This window comes from Desmodus rotundus, chromosome 2 (genome assembly GCF_022682495.2).
Source record: "Desmodus rotundus isolate HL8 chromosome 2, HLdesRot8A.1, whole genome shotgun sequence".
Lineage (NCBI taxonomy): Eukaryota > Metazoa > Chordata > Mammalia > Chiroptera > Phyllostomidae > Desmodus > Desmodus rotundus.
Window position 1 is genome coordinate 114883007 of NC_071388.1, and position 15406 is coordinate 114898412.

General features: G+C 42.4%; 1 protein-coding gene across 1 annotated transcript in view; it reads left to right on the top strand.

Moving 5' to 3' along the window:
- Window positions 1-1564, top strand: part of GYPC (glycophorin C (Gerbich blood group)) — a 38263-nt gene extending 36699 nt beyond the window's left edge. The window contains exon 3 of the mRNA XM_024569714.4: window positions 895-1564. Coding sequence (XP_024425482.2) covers window positions 895-1091 — 197 coding nt within the window. The 3' untranslated portion in view covers window positions 1092-1564. The remainder of the gene's footprint in view (window positions 1-894) is intronic.
- Window positions 1565-15406: the final 13842 nt, after the last annotated feature.

A 15406-nucleotide genomic window follows, 5' to 3' on the forward strand; every position in this document is an offset into this window, starting at 1 on the left:
TTAAGTCAAGACAGAGGACTTGCTCTGTGGCTTCAAATCAAATGTCTAAATTCATAAGCCTTCCCCCTACCCTGCCAGGGGCTGCCCATTAGCCCTGCTCAAACTCTAGTCTTTCCCCCTCACCCATTGCCCCAAGACCCACTGTGACCTGGCTGTACTGACCAGCCCTCAAACCTCATCTCTCAACCCATCCTGACCCCAAATGAAGGAATAGCTGCTCCCCATACCACATGCCCTCACAGGTATCCTTCAGGATCCCCTCCCCCCTCAGTCTTTTGCTTGGCCAACCCTTGCCCTCCTGCAGTTCAGGGAAGTTGGGTGGAACAATGAGCAGTGAAGCCACACTTCACCCAAACTGTCCTGTCCCAGGAGGCCCAAGCTCAGCCCAGTCTATCGGCCTAGTCTTTCCCCCTGAATAGTGTACATCAGGCAGACAACTCCACCCCATTTTCCAGCACCTTTCTGATTCTAGCACTTTGTCTCATGACCCAGGAAACCCCTGGTTTTAAGACTAAAGGTTCTGTGGCCCCCTGAACACCTCGGTTTTAGGCAAACCCACATAGTTGCATTATATAAATTACAAATCATGCACACAGGTCAATGCACTGTGAGCATCTTCTCTTCAACTCTGGAACACTATTCCAGCCTGTGTCTGCCAAGTGCTGAAGTAGGGAGGGAAGACAGAGGAGGCAAAGAAAGGAGAGAAGGGGGAACTCAGATGAGCATGGATGAGGGGTGAGCAAACACAGAGCAGAGCAAAGAGTGGCAGGAATAAGGCAGCCCATCTGGTGGTTGGGGTTCATGTAGCAGCAAGTCTGTCCTGCCACAACCCCTATGTGTCCTGATCCCCTGTTCTGGTTTCACATAGAGCTGTGTGTTTCTTCCCACCTGCAGGAGTGATCGCTGCTGTGGCCTTCTTCCTGGTCTGCCTCCTTGTCCTCATGCTACACTACATGTACAGGCACAAGGGCACTTACCATACCAATGAGGATAAGGGCACAGAGTTTGCTGAGACTGCGGACGCAGCCCTGCAGGACGACCTATCTCTCCAAGAGGCTGGTGACAACAGCAGAAAGGAGTACTTTATCTGAGGGGCACCAGACCTTACCTCCCCCAATGCCTCCTCCACAACTTCACTCCACCATCTGCACCACCAAGCAGACCGTGAGAGCACCCATCTCAGCCCAAGACATGGGAACACTGGGTGCTGGGCCAAGGAGCTGGGAGGAAAGGAGGAGGAATTCAGTCCAGAGAATCCTCTCCCAAAGACACAATGACCACTGAGGAGGCCAGCTTTTGTTCTGCCAGAGGGAAGAAGTCTGGGTCTTCCTAGGCTGTGTAATTTATCCTCAGTGTGGTGTGTAAGTTCTTGCTAAGTCTGAGTGGGGTGGGTGGGCCTGGGGAACAGGGAAGCAAGGAAGTGAGTCAGCAGTGTGCTGATTGGGACAATGGCATCAAATGTCAGTCTTTGACATCTAGGGGAATAGCAGATGACAGAGCTAAAGACACCTTAATCTTCCACTGATCCAGCTGTAAGTGATTGGAAATAAATTGGAAATGTAACTGAATACTCAGAGTCAAACAATACTACTATATTTGTCTGGAGAAGAGTAAATGCCACCCAGGACTGGCTTTTCACCAATGCAACTGTGTATCTCTGATAGAGTTTGTGTGCGTGCCTGCATGCATGGGGCTGCACCATCCACTTCTGGCTCCATTGCCATTCCCAGCACAGATAGCACACAGGGCTCCTGCTCCCACCAGAGGAGGGAGGGACCAGTGACCAGCATTCCTATTTCTCAGACAGGCACTAGCTTCATGAAACAAATGCAAGGATGGAATGTCCCTCTAGTAATAGGTTGTCTCTGCACCAGAGCAATGGCTGAAGCCTTGATTCTCTAATACAGTATTAGAAAAAATGGGCCTGTTAAACAAATATGAATGAACCCCATCCTCCCCCATAACAACAGTGACTGAAGCACAGACTCCTTGGGTTTGGGCCCTGGCTCCCCTTTCCTGCTTCTAGAACTTAGCCAACTGGCTTGCCCTCTATGGCCTCAACATTCTTGTCCCTCTTGTGGACATCCCTCCATGGTAACCACTGTCAGGGTTGATGGCAGTAACAAATGTGCCAAGTGCTCAGAGTTGTTTTTTAATGTCGTTATGTGGTACTGGATATAAACTATGTATGTGCAGGTAAACAAAAGTTCCTCATTGCACCACTTCTAAATGCTTCCTGAATAGCAATCATAATTTAGAATGAATAACAGAAAATAAAGATGAACTTACTAACCATCCTCTTTCATAAGAATCTCTCCAAGACCCCTAGCAGCTCAGCAATCACCCAGAAACCAGCAGCTCCAAGATTAAAGACTGTACCCTGGCTACCAGGAACTCCCTATGGCTCAGATTTCTATAGGCTGCCCCATCTATAACTGGGAGTCAGCAAAAAGGTCCCTCGTCACTCTCCCTAGGAAGATAATGGATCTAAACTCAGTCAGGGATGAGCAACCACCAGCCAAAGGAGCTGGAAGTCCTAGAGCTGTCATAGGACAGAGAGGCAGAGAGGAGAAATGAAGCTGGCCAAAAGGTTCTCTGGGTGACCCGAGCTTGCTGGCCCTCCACTGTCTCATCTATAAAATGAAGGATTTGGCTCTATCTCCATGTCCCAAACTGTACTCTGTTGAACACTGGCAAAATCGTGATAAACAGCCCAGACACAAAGGATGCTCCAGGTGCAAACAGGCTTGGAAAATGACATATTAAACCAAGTTAAAGCAGTGAGGGCTTCCCGGTATCTTTAGTATTCCAATGTGTGCTAGAATTTGAGGTGTGAGGAGCAGAGAAATTAATGCAGCCTTCCTCAAATGTATTTGGCGAGAGATCCCGTTTCTTCTCAGAATACCTACTAAAAATTTGTGGACCAAGAGTTCAACAGAACACACTTGGGAAACCATAAACAACATCTAACAATCCTTCCTGTGGTGACATCACTTTAGGTTTTTGAGAGTATGTGGGCATATGGCCTCATCTTCAAGGACTGTAAGCATAGATCACTGCCTAGTGCACCCAGAACCCACACACAGACATGCTTTTCTTTAAGAAAGGCTCCAGGGAGTGAGGATGAGCCCAGAGCCCCTGAGCTGGTGCCTTTATGAGGAAGAGGGCCACTGATAAGTCTTCCCTCCCTCCCTTTCTCCCTCCCCTCCACTGGTCTAGCAGCCCTCTATCTGAGACCTGGCCCATGGGAGGTGGGCTCTCTGTCCCCTCACCTCATCTCCCTCGCCTTCCCTATGAAAGTACAAAAACTCTGTGTAAGTACAGCCTGCTCCCAGCCCACTGGGTCCCCAGGCCCTGCCAGAATCAGAGGTAGTGTGACCATTCCAAATGCCACCCAAGGGGGAGCTGTCACCCTCTGGGTGAAATCACAGCTTCTTTGCACACACTTCCTCCTTTCATCCTCTCAGTAATCCTTGCAGGAAGATGACCTCATCCTCCAATTAGACAGATAGAAACTGAGGCTCAGAAAGACTGAAGGGCTTTTTGGAGGTCACATAGCTTCTAAGAGACCAGCAGGAGGAATCTCCTTCCCTCCACAGGCTGCTGTGAATCAGCAAGGGCTCTTCCTGGGAGTGGATCCCAGTGCACCAGGACTCAGGGATGCTGGAAAGACCCAGTGTCAGGGTCAGAGCACCCCAGGCCTGTCCAGCAATGACCTGGGCTCCTGTGCCAACATCTCCATTCTCAGTGAGGGCTGACCTGGTGCAGTGGCAGCTTGGAGTGGTGGGAATTGGTCCAGGGCTACTGGCCCTTGGTGGGATGATTAGCAGGGTAAAATGTTTTCAGTTAGATCACACCTCAACTACCACCTAGTAACTCTTATCAAAAGGGAAATGATTGGCTAGATGATCCTGTTTGGATGATTTGTGCTTTAAAAAGTTCTCAACCTCAAAATAAAAATGTTTAATGATGAATATTCAGATCCAGAGACAGATAGACCATGTGCCTCTATGTGTCTGATTATACATCTGCAATTCACACACATGTGTTGGTTACCTATCTAAGTGAGGGGATGACCTCAAAGAATAGAACAGGCCCTGCCTCAAGAGTTCTGTGCTAGGCAGAGAAGGTAAACATGTCGAGTCCATGGCCCTGCAGTGTTAGAGATGATGAGAGTAGTGGCACAGTTCAATGTGGAATACCAAGGAGAGAGAATTAATTATACCAGGAGATGAGCTGGACTTATGGAAGACTTCAGAGGGAAAGGGAGACCTGCATCACTGCACAGTAGACTCGGCAGGACCATGGAGGGTCTCCAGCCCCAGTCTAAGAAATGTGACTTTGTCCTGGAGCCAGATGAAAATAACTGTGGGAATGTAAAAGGGGGCTTCTAAAGACATGTCATGGTGACAGCCCTGCCAAGTGGTGGAGACATCCATCATCCTGGGGCTTGCCCCTCACTACAGCTTCCTCATCCTTTAGTCTGGACTTCACATGACCCAACCCATCCTGCTTTCTAAGAAAGATACCTCATCCTTTCCAGAACACAGGGCAGTAGGTCGGGCTTCGAGCCAACCTTCACGTTAGAGAACTTTTTCTTCATTGGAAGGAACTACTGATGAGTGTATCCTGTTTATGTTCTTTTGGAGGAGACAGTCCTCCATTGTTTTTCATTTTTTGCCTGAGCTTCTTTCATCATCATAGCACCAAGAATGATTTAGAAGTCAACAGTATTTTAACTGGCCTAGTGCCACAAAAAGAACTATAGTCACTTTCCAGTGCCCATCTATAGATGAGTGGATAAAGAAGATGTGATATGTATATACAGTGGAATATTGCTCGCCATAAAAAAGAATGAGATCTTACGATTTACAACAACATGTATGGACCTAGAGGGTATTATGTTATGTGAAATAAGTCAGACAGAGAAAGACAAATAGCATATAATTTTACTTACATGTGGAGTCTAAAGAACAACATAAATGAACAAGCAAAATAGTAACAGACTCATAGATACAGCGATCAGATTGATGATTGCCAGATGGGAGGTAGTTTGGGGGGCTGGGTGAAAAAGTTGAAGGGATTAAGAAGTACATATAGGTATTTACAAAATAGTCATGGCGATGTAAAATACTACAGGGAATACAGGCAATAATATGGTAACAACAATGGTCAGGTGGGTGCTGGAAATATAGGGGGACAACTCTGTAAAGTATACAATTGTTTAAACACTATGCTGTATACCTGAAACTAATACAAAATAATATTAAATGTAAACTGTAATTGAAAAATAAAATTAAAAAAGAATCTGTCATAAGAGATATTAATAGTATTCACGAAACCCTGGCTTGGGTCCCAGACATTTCTAGCTGCATTTAGAAAGCCAATGGCAAAAGCAGACTTAATTGCTCTGCCTTTAACAAATACTTAAGCTCCAATGGCCAGAAAACAAAATGTAGGGCTAGGAGACAAAGGTGACATAGCATATGAATAATTCCATTAAGTGCAAAATAAAGTGTAGCCTCAAAAAAAAAAAACAACTACCAGCACTTTCTTGTTTACAATTTAATATGTCTACATGTTGTGGAAAGAGAGTGATTCTGGAATCAGACACAGTTGAACAAAAATATCCCCTCTGGTACTAGCTACTTCTGTGACCTAGGAAAAGTAATTTAACTTCTCTGCTTCAGTTCTAATCAACAAAATGAAGATAAAATATTTGAATTTTAGAGTGTTTTGGATATCAAATTCAATAAGAATATAAGCTTGTCAGGAACTTTGTAGGGACTGAGATTTTTCCTCCTTGCAAAGTAACAAGTCAGCCTGTGACCCTTCAATGGATGCTGACAGGAGACAGGGACTCTTTGCTCAGAGACAGGGAGCTTTATCACTCACAGCACAGCAAGAATATAAAAGCATATTTGATCTGTTCCCCTTGTCCCCAAGTCCTGGAGGACAACATCCTAAGTAGTTGGCCACATGGTGGGTTGAGTTTCAGCAGGGGAGTCCTGAGCCAAGAAAACCAGAGTCTCTTCTGATGGGCAATAGGGTGCCTGCCCTCTTCTCAGGAGGAACTAACTATCTCCATCTTCCAGGGCTCCTTGCTATAGAAACATCCTAGAAAAGATTGCCCAGAACAAAGAGCAGCTCATTCCTCACTCACAAGATGAAAGAAATGTGGATTATCTCCCAAGTAAGAAGGCACTGCCTAACACAGTGCCTGGTAGTGTAAGTGCCAAATAAATACTTGTTGAATAAGTGTACACAGACATGAAACCCTAGCCATGCTCTAAACACCTGGGCTCAGATCCCTTTACAGTAAGTATCCTTGCTTCTCACCAGCAAATTAAAAAACATATTCTGCTTCTTGAGGCACATGGAGGAGTTTAAAGGTGAAAGTTTTGCACCTCTTTGCTAGTACATGAGGTTTGATTGCACTTATTGGTTTTCGATCATAGGAACAATAGAGGCACACCCTGTGGGAGTCTTAGTGCATGGGTGAGGAAATCAATCCAGAGCCCTGGCAATGATCTTGGACAGCATTTGCCAGCCTCTATTTCTGAGGCCATCGTATGATCAAGGAGTTCCTGCTAACATTACAGATCTCCAAGGATGCTCAAGATAAGTAGACCTCCCAGACTTCAATGTGTAACCAAACACTTTGGCCACCTTTTACTTTTCAAATAGCTGAAATAATTATTCTTTTTCTCTCTAAGTCAAAATGTACCCTGAGATCCCCTCTTTTGCCATCCCAGAAAACCAGAGCAGAGCCCTCACATCTAAAAGTCAAAGTCTGGCTGTCCCAACCTGGCCTTGGAGCAGAAAACTAGGCTTTCCCTAAGCCTCTTCATTCAGATTGAATCAAAACTTTGCTGTGGCTGTCCATCCCAGGTACATGTACACTCAGATCCCAGATGGGGGTCCTCGGGTTGATGGAACATCCCTTCATTCAGGACATCACTGAGCTCTGGTATCCCGTGTGCAAATGGGCTTGGGATCACAATGTGACAGATTTAGGGCTCACCATTAGCCCTTTCACAAGACACACATTTTCCTCTGTCATGGCTGGGCCCTCCCCAGCCCTGTGCTCTGGCCCTGATAACCAAAGCGTGTGCATTGGGGGATTGGCAGGCAGTTAATATGAGGAGGGGCTGCTATCCAGCTGATAATAAATATGTTTGCTTTTATGTTTAGCCTCGAACCTTTTGTGTACCTCCTTTAGCTGGAACCAGAAGAGTAAGCAAAGGGAAACAAAACCATATCTAATCCCCAAAGAAAGGGTCTTCTGTACTTCTAGCAAAGAGAATCCTCAACTGAGTCAGTTAGAATATCTTATTACACACACATTTAACAAGAATTTTCACTAGTTCATATGAGCCTCCAGTACCCTTTCCCCAAAGACCTGATGAGGCTGGCACCTGAAGCTGCCAAAGAACAAGCATTAGTTTGTTAAGAGTGTTTTGGCTGCCAGTGTGCTCTGGGTGGTAACCTCTTGAGCATCTACATTTTAATTTACTATCCCTATCACAAATCAAGGAGCCTTCTTAAGTTTTGACTATGCCCTTGGTCAAAACACAGCCCTAAGGATCAGTTGAGTTTTTCAGGGTACTTTCCCCCAGCAGGCTCTGTGCTGTGCAGCCAGCTGCCCTGTCTTTATGAGGGCATAGTTCCACAGGGCTGTGGCTCCCTGTCTCTCCAAACCAAGGGTTCACTCTTCCACAGCCCATTGGCACCATCCACTGCCTCTTGTTTCTATCAAAACAGGAAGAACATTTTAAATCCCAAGTGGTCACAAACATCATTTCCTGGTTATAATATGAAACGTAGATATCTTTATGCTTCCTCTTGATTACCAAGTAGACATCTCCAGTAGCTGCACACGGGAGGGAATTAATTACTTTCAAATTATTTCATGCCTAAAAGACAGGGTCCAACAGAAGTAACACCTGCTTGAGTGTGGTTGGTAGGGTAATACTTTGGGTGTAAAAATTTATAGTTTTAATTTGAACATTTCACCTAAAATGTCATGTGGTGTGCTTGAGTGTGATATCATTATGTTACAGAGCTACATGCTTATGATTTTGTAATAAAAAGGGGGCATTATTTGTGCCAGACCCTGTATATCAACCTACACTAGAACTTCCACAGCCTGTTAGGATAAAAACATTTATATATATATGTCTTTGTTCCTCCTCTGGTAAAAATACATAAAAGTTTTTATGTATTTTTAATACATAAATATCTTCCATGTATCCATGCCTCAGTTACCTCTTTTGATACATCAGAAAGGTAAGAAATTAAGAACTTAAGCAGCTTGTCCAACATCAGTCTCAGTATTTCTATCTTTAAAATGGAAATAACACCACCAGCCTGAGGAGGTTAATCATGTAGATTAACCCACATCTTGAAGAGTAGCTATTACAGTGGCCAACAGGCATTGAACGCTCTGAATCCTATTATTGCCATAGCTCACGTGGTTGTCTCATAGCAGGTGGGGCAAAGACAGAGGCACAGGCAGAAACCCTGCCCCCCGACTGGCACTGTTTCCTCTGGGCCACACTGACATCCATTCTTTCCAACAGTGGTCCTGCATATGGGGGTTACTGCCCCAAGGGGTGTCTTAGAACTTTGGGGGTGCTTAGGGTTATTGCTATTATGTGTGGCCCTTCTGTAGTATGTGAACAGGTCCCAAACCAATTTTGAACGTACTGCTGGACTTTCTAGAGGTGATAGGCCTGTCTTTATTTGAACTTTACATCACTTTACATATGGACACAAAGTATATTTACTGTTTCATATATACTGAATATTCAAATGCAACTATCCTGTGAATCAAGGAAAAAATTGCTCTTCTTTTTTATTATTTATTTTTATTGTTGACACTATCACAGATGCCCCTATTTTCCCCCCATGTTGCCCACCTCTACCTCTACCCAGCCCCTGCCCCTCTTCACTCTGACCGTTACCACACTGTTGTCTGTATCTATGGGTTATGCATATGTATTCTTTGGCCAATCCCTCCACCTTCACCCAGTCCCTCCTCCTCATTCCCCTCTGACAGCTCTCAGTCTGTTCCATGCTTCCATGCCTCTGGTTCTATTTTGTGCATCAGTTTATTTTGTTCATTAGATTCCATATATAAGTGAGATCATATGGTATTTGTCTTTTTCTGAGTGGCTTATTTCACTTAGCATAACAATCTCCATAACCACCCATGCTGTCACAAAAGCCAAGATTTCCCTTTTTTATAGCCATGTAGTATTCCATTGTATAAATGCACCATAGCTTTTTTATCTACTCATTTACTGATGGGCACTTGGGCTGTTTCCAGGTCTTGGCTATTGTAAGTAATGCTGCTGTGAACAGAGGGGTACATATATTCTTTCCAATCACTGTCTTGGGATTCTTAGGGTGTATTCCCAGAAGTGGGATCACTAGATCAAAAGGCAGTTCCATTTTTAATTTTTTGAGGAAATTCCATACTGCTTTCCACAGTGGCTACACCAGTCTGCCGTCCCACCAAGAGTGCACTTGTGTTTCCTTTTCTCCACATCTTCAGCATTGTTGTTTGTTGATTTATTGATGGTAGCCATCTGACAGGTGTGAAGTGATGTTCCACTGTGGTTTTAATTTGAATCTCTCTGATGATTAGTGACACTGAGCATTTTTTTCATATGTTTATTGGCCATCTGTATGTTCAGGTCCTTTGCCCATTTTTTAATTGAATTGTCTTCCTGGTGTTGAGTCACATAAGATTTTTATATGTTTTGGAAATTAACCCCTTGTCACATGTATTGTTGGAGAATATATTATCCCACAGAGAGAGTTCCCTTTTCATTTTCATGATGGCTTCTTTTGCTGTGCAGAAGCTTTTTAATTTGATGTAGTCCCATTGTTTATTTTTCACTTATTTTCCTTGCCCTTGCTTTTTTTAGGTAAATTCTGTCATAATGGCAATGCCCTTCAATGTGTTTGAGTCATCTCCAGCACAAAATACCTGGGTACATCTGAATTTGTGGCTGTCACAGCATCCCCGTGAATACGTACATTCCATGTATAAGTATTCTTCTATAACACTTACTTTAAAATGTCAAACAGAAAGAAAAATCTTTAACAAAATCATTGTCTGCTTTCTCTTCATCCACATTTATTCATTTTAAGTGCAAACATCTGATAACTTAATTATATTTTCTAATAGTGTCAGGCCTGACATTTATTTATTTTTTTTTTCAACTTAGGATATTTTATTTTATTTTTTTTTAATTTATTTATTGTTATTTAATTACAGTTGTATGCCTTTTCCCCCATCCCTTCACCCCACCCCAGGTGAACCCAACTCCCTCCCCCCTCTCCACCCTCCCCCTTGGATTTGTTCATGTGTCCTTTATAGTAGTTCCTGTAATCCCCTCTACCCACTGTCCCCGCCCCCACCCCCCCACCCCCGCCCTTGCTATTGTTACATTGTTCTTAACTTCAATGTCTCTGGTTATATTTTGTTTGCTTTTTCCTTCTATTGCTTATGTTCCAGTTAAAGGTGAGATCATATGGTATTTGTCCCTCACTTCCTGGCTTATTTCACTTAGCATAATGCTCTCCAGTTTCATCCATGCTGTTGCAAAGGGTATAAGCTCCTTCTTTCTCTCTGCTGCGTAGAATTCCATTGTGTAAATATACCATGGTTTTTGGATCCACTCGTTTGCTGATGGGCACTTCGGTTGCTTCCAGTATTTGGCTATTGTAAATTGTGCTGCTATGAACATTGGGGTGCACAGATTCTTTTGGATTGGTGTTTCAGTGTTCTTAGGGTATAATCCCAGCAGCGGAATTACTGGGTCAAAGGGCAGTTCCATTTTTAGTTTTCTGAGGAAATTCCATATTGTTTTCCACAGTGGCCTCACCAGTCTGCATTCCCACCAACAGTGCACGAGGGTTCCCTTTTCTCCGCATCCTCTCCAACATTTGTTTGTGGATTTGTTTATGTTGGCCATTCTGACTGGTGTGAGATGATACCTCATTGTGGTTTTAATTTGCATCTCTCTGATGGCTAGTGATGCTGAGCATCTTTTCATATGTCTCTGGGCCTTCTGTATGTCTTCCTTGGAGAAGTGTCTGTTCAAGTCCTTTGCCCATTTTTTAATTGGGTTGTTTGTCTTCCTGGAGTGGAGTCGTGTGAGTTCTTTATATATTTTGGAGATCAGGCCCTTGTCTGAGGTATCATTGGCAAATATGCTTTCCCATATTGTTGGTTCTCTTTGTAATTTGGTGCTGTTTTCTTTAGCCATGCAGAAGCTTTTTATTTTGATGAGGTCCCATTTGTTTATTCTTTCCTTTATGTCCCTTGCATTAGGGGATGTGTCTGTGAGGATGTTGCTGCATGGAATGTCTGAGATTTTCCTGCCAATGTTTTCCTCAAGGACTTTTATGGTGTTACGGCTTATATTTAAGTCTTTTATCCATCTTGAGTTTATTTTCGTGTATGGCGTAAGTTGGTGATCGAGTTTCATTTTTTTGCACGTAGCTGTCCAGATCTCCCAACACCATCTGTTGAAGAGACTGTTTTTGCTCCATTTTATGCTCCTGCCTCCTTTGTCAAATATTAATTGATCGTATAGATTTGAGTTTATTTCTGGGCTCTCTATTCTGTTCCATTGGTCTATGACCTGTTTTTATGCCAGTACCAGGCTGTTTTGATTACCGTGGCCTTGTAATACAGTTTGATATCAGGTATTGTGATACCTCCTGCTTTGTCCTTCTTTCTCAAAATTGCTGCTGCTATTCGAGGTCGTTTATGGTTCCATATGAATTTCTGCAATGTTTGTTCTATATCTGTGAAATATGTCATGGGTACTCTAATAGGGATTGCATTGAATCTATAAATTGCTTTGGGTAGTATGGCCATTTTGATGATGTTAATTCTTCCAATCCATGAACATGGTACATGCTTCCATTTGTTTGTATCTTCCTTAATTTCTTTCTTCAGTGTTGTGTAGTTTTCTGAGTACAGGTCTTTTACCTCCTTGGTTAGGTTTATTCCTAGGTACTTTATTTTTCTTGTTGCTATATCGAATGGGATTTTTTTCCTGATTTGTGTTTCTGCAGTTTCGTTGTTGGTGTACAGTAATGCCTTTGATTTCTGGGTATTGACTCTGTATCCAGCTATTTTGCCAAATTCATTTATTAGGTCGAGTAGTTTTTGAGTGGAGTCTATAGGGTTTTCCATGTACACTATCATGTCGTCTGCAAACAGTGACAGTTTCATTTCCTCCTTTCCAATTTGGATGCCTTTTATTGCTTTTTCTTGTCTGATTGCTGTGGCTAGGACTTCCAATACTATGTTGAATAGGAGTGGTGAGAGAGGGCATCCTTGTCTTGTTCCTGATCTTAGTGGGAAAGCTCTAAGTTTTTGTCCATTGAATGTGATGTTGGCTGTAGGTCTCTCATATATGGCCTTAATTATGTTGAGGACTGCTCCCTTTATTCCCACTTTGCTGAGTGTTTTTATCAGAAATGGGTGCTGTATCTTATCGAATGCTTTTTCCGCATCTATTGATATGATCATGTGATTTTTGTCTTTGCTGTTGTTGATGTGATGTATTATGTTTATTGATTTGCGAATATTGTACCATCCTTGCATCCCTGGGATGAATCCCACTTGGTCATGGTGGATGATCTTTTTAATATATTGCTGGATGCGGTTTGCTAATATTTTGTTGAGAATTTTAGCGTCTATGTTCATCAGCGATATTGGCCTGAAGTTTTCTTTCTTCGTTGTGTCTTTATCTGGTTTTGGGATTAGGATGATGCTGGCTTCATAAAAAGAGTTTGGGAGTCTTCCATCAGTTTGGATTTTTTCGAATAGTCTGTGAAGGATAGGGGTTAGTTCTTCCTTAAATGCTTTGTAGAAATCTCCTGTGAAACCATCTGGTCCAGGGCTTTTGTGTGATGGGAGTTTCTTGATGACTGCTTCAATTTCCTTTGCTGATATTGGTCTGTTCAGGTTTTCTGCTTCTTCTTCAGTCAGTTTTGGAAGATTATATTTTTCTAGAAATGTGTCCATTTCATCTAGGTTTTCAAATTTCTTAGCATATAGGTCTTCATAGTAATTTCTTACGATCCTTTGTATTTCTGTGGTATCAGTTGTAATCTCTCCACTTTCATTTCTAATTCTGTTTATTTGGATCCTCTCTCTTTTCTTCTTGATAAGCCTACTTAAAGGCTTGTCGATTTTGTTTATCTTTTCAAAGAACCAGCTCCTGGATTCATTTATCCTTACAATTGTGCTTTTAGTCTCTATGTCATTTAGTTCTGCTCTGATCTTGGTTATTTCCTTCCTTCTGCTTGCTCTGGGCTGTCTTTGTTGTTGTTCCTCCAGTTCTTGTAGGCGTAGGGTTAGGTTGTTTGTGTGAACTGTTTCTAACTTCTTAAGGTAGGCCTGTATTGCTATGAACTTCCCTCTCAGGACTGCCTTTGCTGTGTCCCATAGGTTTTGGGTTGTTGTGAGTTCGTTTTCATTTGTTTCCAGGAAGTTTTTGATTTCTTCCCTAATCTCGTTCTTGACCCATTCATTGTTTAATAGCATGCTATTCAGTCTCCATGATTTTGAGTGTTTTGGGTTTTTACCCTTGGGGTTGGTTTCTAGTTTCAGACCCTTGTGGTCAGAGAAGATGCTTGATATGATTTCAATTTTCTTGAATTTGTTGAGGGTTGCTTTGTGTCCTATCATGTGGTCTATCTTTGAAAAAGTTCCATGGACACTTGAAAAGAATGTGTATTTTGCTTCTTTGGGATGAAAAGCTCTGTATATATCAGTTAAGTCCATTTCCTCAAGGGTATTGTTAAGTGACACAATATCTTTGTTAATCTTTTGTTTGGAAGACCTGTCCATTTTTGATAGTGGGGTGTTAAAATCCCCTACTATAATTGTGTTGCTGTCAATATCTTTCTTGAAATCCTCCAAGATTTTCTTTATGTATTTGGGTGCTCCTATGTTGGGTGCATATATATTTATAATGTTTATGTCTTCTTGGTGGATTCTTCCTTTGAGTATTATAAAGTGACCTTCTGGGTCTCTCTTTATGGCCCTTCTTTGGAAGTCTATTTTGTCTCATATGAGTATTGCTACCCCTGCTTTTTTTTCCTGTCCGTTTGCTTGGAAAATTTGTTTCCAGCCCTTCACTTTCAGTCTGTGTAAGTCTTTTGTCCTGAGATGGGTTTCTTGTAGGCAGCATATGTGTGGGTCATGTTTTCTAATCCATTCAGCTGTTCTATGTCTTTTGATTGGAGCATTTAATCCATTTACATTTAAGGTTATTATCGATAGGTAGTTATTCATTGCCATTATTTCCTACCTGTGTTCCTCTGTCTTTCTCTTTTCCTTCCTTTCCTTAAAGCAGTCCCTTTAGCATCTCTTGCAGAGCTGGTTTGGTGGAGCTGTATTCTTTTAGACTTCTTTTGTCTGGGAAGCTCTTTATTTGGTCTTCTATCTTGATTGAGAGCCTTGCTGGGTAAAGTAGTCTTGGTTGGAGGCCTCTGGTTCTCATTACTTGGAATATTTTTTGCCATTCTCTTCTGGCTTGGAGCGTTTCCATTGAGAAGTCAGTTGCTAACCTTATTGGGGCTCCCTTGTATGTTACTTCCTTTTTCTCCCTTGCTGCCTTTAAGATCCTCTCTTTGTCTTGGAAATTTGCCATTTTAATTATGATGTGTCTTGCAGTGGGTCTCTTTGGGTTCCTCTTGTTTGGGACTCTCTGTGATTCCTGGATTTGGGTGACTTTTTCTCTCCTCAGATTAGGGAAATTTTCCATCATTACTTTTTCAAACAGGTTTTCTATCCCTTGCTCTTCTTCTTCTCCTTCTGGTATTCCTATTATACAGATATTGTTACGTTTCATGTTGTCCTGCATTTCCCTTATTGCCTCTTCATTCTTTCTGAGCCTCTTTTCCTTTTCTTGCTCCTTCTGGGTGTTTTTTTCTACTTTATCCTCCAGCTCGCTGATCCGATCCTCTGCTTCATCAAGTCTGCTTTTAATTCCTTCTACTGTGTTCTTCAATTCAGAAATTGTATTCTTCATTTCCTCTTGGCTCTTGTTGATATTTTCTATTTCCTTTTTCATGTTGATATAGTTTGCAGTGAGTTCATTGTAGTTTCCTTGTAGTTTCTGGTAGTTCTCTTTGAGCTCAGAGAGCTCAGTGAGCTTCCTGATGACCATTGCTTTGAACTCAGTATCTGATAGTTGACTTGCCTCTTTTTCGGTTAGTATTCTTTCTGAGACTTCCTCCTTTCCTTTCATTTGGGAATTGTTTCTTTGTCTTCCCATTGTTTGTGAGGCTCTTCTTGTTGGCCTCTGCTTCTTAAATTGCTTTGTTCTGAATCCCTGGGTTTATGATATGAACTTCTATGGTAGAA